Source organism: Montipora foliosa, chromosome 3 (assembly GCF_036669935.1).
Source record: "Montipora foliosa isolate CH-2021 chromosome 3, ASM3666993v2, whole genome shotgun sequence".
Lineage (NCBI taxonomy): Eukaryota > Metazoa > Cnidaria > Anthozoa > Scleractinia > Acroporidae > Montipora > Montipora foliosa.
Genome location: NC_090871.1, coordinates 66,399,822 through 66,404,821, shown reverse-complemented (window position 1 = coordinate 66,404,821; position 5,000 = coordinate 66,399,822). Strand labels below are relative to the sequence as shown.

At 40.8% G+C, this 5,000-nt stretch overlaps 1 protein-coding gene across 1 annotated transcript; it reads left to right on the top strand.

The window, feature by feature from the left end:
- The first annotated feature begins 1,267 nt into the window (after nt 1–1,267).
- Nucleotides 1,268–2,497, top strand: LOC137996242 (UDP-GalNAc:beta-1,3-N-acetylgalactosaminyltransferase 1-like). The gene has a single exon (XM_068841657.1). The coding sequence runs from the start codon at nt 1,424–1,426 to the stop codon at nt 2,495–2,497; it is 1,074 nt and encodes a 357-aa protein (XP_068697758.1). The 5' UTR covers nt 1,268–1,423.
- Nucleotides 2,498–5,000: the final 2,503 nt, after the last annotated feature.

Here is a 5,000-nt window from a genome sequence, read left to right as displayed (position 1 = left end):
CTTCATTTTTACTAGTAGATGAAATTACACCATACCCTTACTAAGCACTCACATTTTCACTCGCGAGAGTGCAAATGCATAACCCACCGAGGAAACAAAATTAATGGTTGTTTACCATGTACCGAAAAAATCCGGAAATTTCGGTTGGAATGTAAATGGTAAGCCTATTTTGGTCTTCCCAGACGGAAAATTCCCGGAGAAAACGGGATTTCTTGAAAGGTAGTCCAAAATTCCCAAACGGAATTTCCACATGGAAAATGTGTTTACCATTTGCATTCCTCCATGATTTTGCCTCCCTCCAGACTCTCTCGGTAACCTTGAACGGATTTTGTAAATAGTACACGCCGATCCCAACTAAATTTCCCATTCGGGAGTTTTTGCTTACCATTTGAACAAACCTAGTACCAACCGGTCTCTGCTTGTAAATGGTAAACAACCAATGTTTCTGTGGAATATTTTGAAAGGGTTTCGTCCCTTTCAGAAGAAGTTGACGCATTGACACTCCCAGGGAAGATCTACACAGCGATGATTGGTTCATAAGTAACTCGCACGTGATTTCTTAACAAAGGGAAAGGAATGTGTGGCTCGTTTCAGCAGACGCTCGTTCGGGAGGAACGCGTGATGAATCCCTAAGAGAGTCTGCGTGGGAGGCTATCTAGTCATTAGAGTTATTAGAAATTAAAGTGGTTGATCTTGTATTAAAAACAAGGCAGTTTTTACGAGCGCTTACTCTTCTAATAACCTGGGTGTCGAATTACTCCTTATTTTTGGCGTGAAATTTCCCTTTTTTCAAATTAATGATTTCACATGTAAAATTACAATGCTGCCATGGCAACTTTTCCTACAATGGCAAAATGGCGTCTTATGAACGTAATTTGTCACCCATGATATTTAATAGCTAATCGAATGGTCTACTCATGAAATTAGGGAACAATTTCACACGCGTTTTGTCCAAAATGAAATAATTTCCCAAACATTTATATTCCCTAATTTCACTCGTCACCATTTGATTATCGATACAAATTAAACAAAATTACAGGACGCAAAAATTAAGCACGTTTAGGGAACAATTGTAGCGACATTTATCTCTAGCCAAATGGGCGACAGGTGGGCTGGACTGAATGAGCGACAAAGCGACATCAGAATCCGGCCCCTTGAAAGGCCTGTCAGAGTACACATGGAAACCAATCTGAAAGCATACGGATGAACATGACAGTTGCAGATCATCGAAGTTAGGCACAAACGTAAATAACATGCTGCAAAGAAAACCTCTAAAAAGACTCCAGGCTTGAATGGGTCTCTAACCCATAACCGTGATTGAGCAAGGTTAACCAGTTGCCCGCGTCTTACAGGTGGTAACTGGTGAAGTCGCCCCCGGGCACTCCAGCCTCAACCGTGAAAATCCCGCGACTTACCGGTAACCATGGGAAAGCGATACCAAGAACGCCGATGGTTGTTGTTGGCTGGGATTAATATTTTAGTGTTCGTTTACTTTATCACAAGTTTTTATTTCACTGGAACTCAAGAAGTACCTGATCTTAGGAACTATGAAGGGTTACCCATTATTTCGCCTGTGATACAACCACTGGTCCGCCTACAAGAAAACCTGTTCCTTTTAATAATCGTTTCTTCATCCCCAAACGAGCGAATAAACGCAGAAAGGAGAAACATGATTCGCAAGACGTGGGCAAATTCCAACGGAGCTCATCTACCTAACGATGCCACATTTAAAATTGTATTTATGATGGGCAAAGGAGTGACAAGTGAAATGAATCTAGTTATCAAGGAGGAGGAACAGAAATATGGCGACTTGCTTATTGGCGATTACGAGGACAGTTATAGAAATATCTTAACGAAACTTCTCATGGCATTGTACTGGGCTACCAAGATCAAATGCAATTATGTTTTGAAAACAGATGATGATGTGTATGTGGATGTTGCTAAGCTGGTTACATGGTTGCAAGGTCAAGGCGAAAAAGAATCGTTATATGGAGGCGTTACCCTCGACACGGTCGTTGTCAGAAAAAAATCCCACAAGCATTATGTCAGCCCCAGTGATCTTGCTTTGGATCGCTACCCTGTGTTTTGCAAGGGTTTCATGTATGTCCTGTCGTGGAAATTAATTCCAAAAATGGTGCATCTGTCAAGACAGATTTGGAGAATTGGACCAGACGATGCTTATATCGGCATTTTGGCCCACCAGCTTGGAGTGAAGCCAGTCCATATACCATACTTTTTTCAAAATACTCACATGCCTTTTTTGATTTACTATTTCATCAGCACCTGTGAGTTGCAAATGCTTATTGGTATTGGTGATTCACTCACCCCAGATCAACTGTATTACATTCATAAACTTAAAACACTTCCAAACAGTGCAAGTATTTCAACTGCATCATGTGTTGATTTCCATGTTAAGTGTTGGGTTTTAATACTTTCTTTGTGTGCACTGCTGTTCATATTTTTATGGAGACGAACAAGAAGACGGAGAAGCATATGACAACAGATGCAACATTATTTCTCTTACCTCTTTTTATTGTTGATCGTCACAAATGTGCATACCCCACGGATATTGAATTCAGCTCCGATCGAGTGAATTTAAACTTGTACCCTTCAGTATATCCGAACTCAGTTCCCTGCCCCATTAACCATATACTTTCCCTGCGCTTCGCGATCATATGCGCGTGTTAGCCCACTCGGCCACCGCGACACAGTGCTGTTGCAGGAAGGAAAGCAATTATTTACTGTGGAATCTTTCCGCCGGCCATGATTGACACAGTATTAAAATATTCGATAAAGTGGACAGATGTTTTTTCTTTGAGAAAGACAAGCTTTAAAGGTAAGAAGAATTTTCTACGTTATTTCTAGATCTTGCTTCGTACATATACTTGTGTGTTCCGCTGTGAACATTACGGTATTTTGCACAGAACGAATACTTCACTAGTAGTATTTTGCATAGCACGAATACTCTAATATTTCTTGGGAACCGGTTTGTTCAGCCGTTTTGACGTAGAAAGAAAATAAGAAAATAGCTTTCAACGGCCAAACAAAATAAAAAATGAAATCAAGTTTAAAAAAAACGAATTACTGATGTCCATAACGTGGACTTCGCAGCGGTCCCCCATCCAAGTACTAACCTCATTCGGAGGAGATTAACTTCAGCTGACACCTAAGCTAACATCAACGATTGAGATCTTTGTGTTAAATTCGCACATATATCTTGTCGAACTTTATTAAAACTTGAAAGAAAAAAAGTAAGCTAACAAAAACCCGGTGTCTTGCCGTCATTTTGTCACGGATGCTTCCTTTGTTTCGTCGGTTGTCAGTATTAAACACGCAAGGTAACTTGATCACAGGCGGCCGCTAAAATCGATGTCACTCTTGTAGGACCAAAAGTACGATAGAAAAATTGAACTCAGATTGAACGTACAAAAGTCTTCCGAAATGTTTTTCGCTGATGGTAACTTGTACTATATTCGTTAAATTTATTAAATTTATGATGTCTTCATCTCGCAAATTGTCTTATTCTCGATCGACACTTCCTAAAAGTTCCTTCTGCTCTCCTTAAAAACTACATATCATTGTTTAGTTACTTTTGCGTTAATATTTGTTTTGCATACATGTAAGGCAGGCTAACAAAATCTGTACCTTGCTTAGTTCGCATTTTTGGGCATTAAAATAGAATTTTTGGTCGTATGTTCCTGACAGCAAGTTGCATCTTTTGACGTCTCCCATCCAGTTACTAACCCCGCCGGAAAAGGATTGACTTCAATGCAAATTGGTTTTAGAAAGCTGTCAGAAGCTCAGAGTACACGCTTAAGAAAAAGAAGTTGTAAATGATCAACTTGTCAGCCTTGAAGCTAAATGTTTCTCGATTTGCTTTTATTTTCTTCAATCGTTCTGCGTTAAGAACGTTACTTTACTGAACCACATGTCTTCTCAGGGGGTATCTACCAAAGATATCTACCATGACACTGTAATGATTTACCATACCAAAACAATATCGTGTACCACAGTTGTTAGCTATGTGTCGATCAGACCGAATCTTCATCATCCTCTCTGGTAAACCACGGGCATTACCCTACCCACTGTGCCAGAACAGTGTCGGTTGTTTTTCTTAAACAACCGAAACTGTTCTATGCTTGCCCCTTACGGCACTGACAAAAGTACCCTACGTTAGTACTTGACCGTAGCCATTGGCCGAGAAACTAATATTAGCCAAAAGGCCGTAAAGTGATCAGGACACAGGAAAACTTAGGTAAAAAAATAGTGGAGATATGGGATTTTTGGCTAAGGAAGGGGGGGGGGGGGGGGGACTGAGGAGATACGGGATATTTTTTAAAGTAAGAGCGCATTGCGTACGTGTGATAGTGCAGTAATTAAGTCACTGCCTACGAGCCTAGCAGGCTCATCAGGCCGGCGCTTATCTCCGGTTTCTGTAGCATGAAGCGGCTAGGAGTATTTATACTCCCCACTGGATGGGATGCTAGTCCATCGCAGGGTTACCCCCAGCATTACGCCGGTACCCATTTATACACCTGGGTGGAGAGAGGCACCGTGCATGAGAGTAAAGTGTCTTGCCCAAAAACACAACACAATGTCCACGGCCAGGCCCCGAACCCGGACCACTCGATCCGGTGTCGAGCGCACTAACCATGAGGCCACCGCGCCTCCCACAGTGCAGTAACTAGACAGTGTTTTCTCGAGAAGCGATCACTAGGGTTTTTTGTTTTCGTGTTTGATAGTTTTTTGTTCAGCTCGACTGTAGAATCATGACAAAATTTTGTATTTTGTGAGAACTATTTACTACTTGTAGCTTTTGTTGAGTTTTGAATCGATAATAGAAAGAGTTTTGGCGATTTCAACCCAGACTGGACTACTGGATTTAAACTTTTTCCTTGACGAGATTTCAAGTTATTGTGAAACGTTTGGTACCAAGTTACTCTAAATTAAATACTGAAATCAAGATTTTGGAATTGTTAACCTAGAACTTTATTAGTATT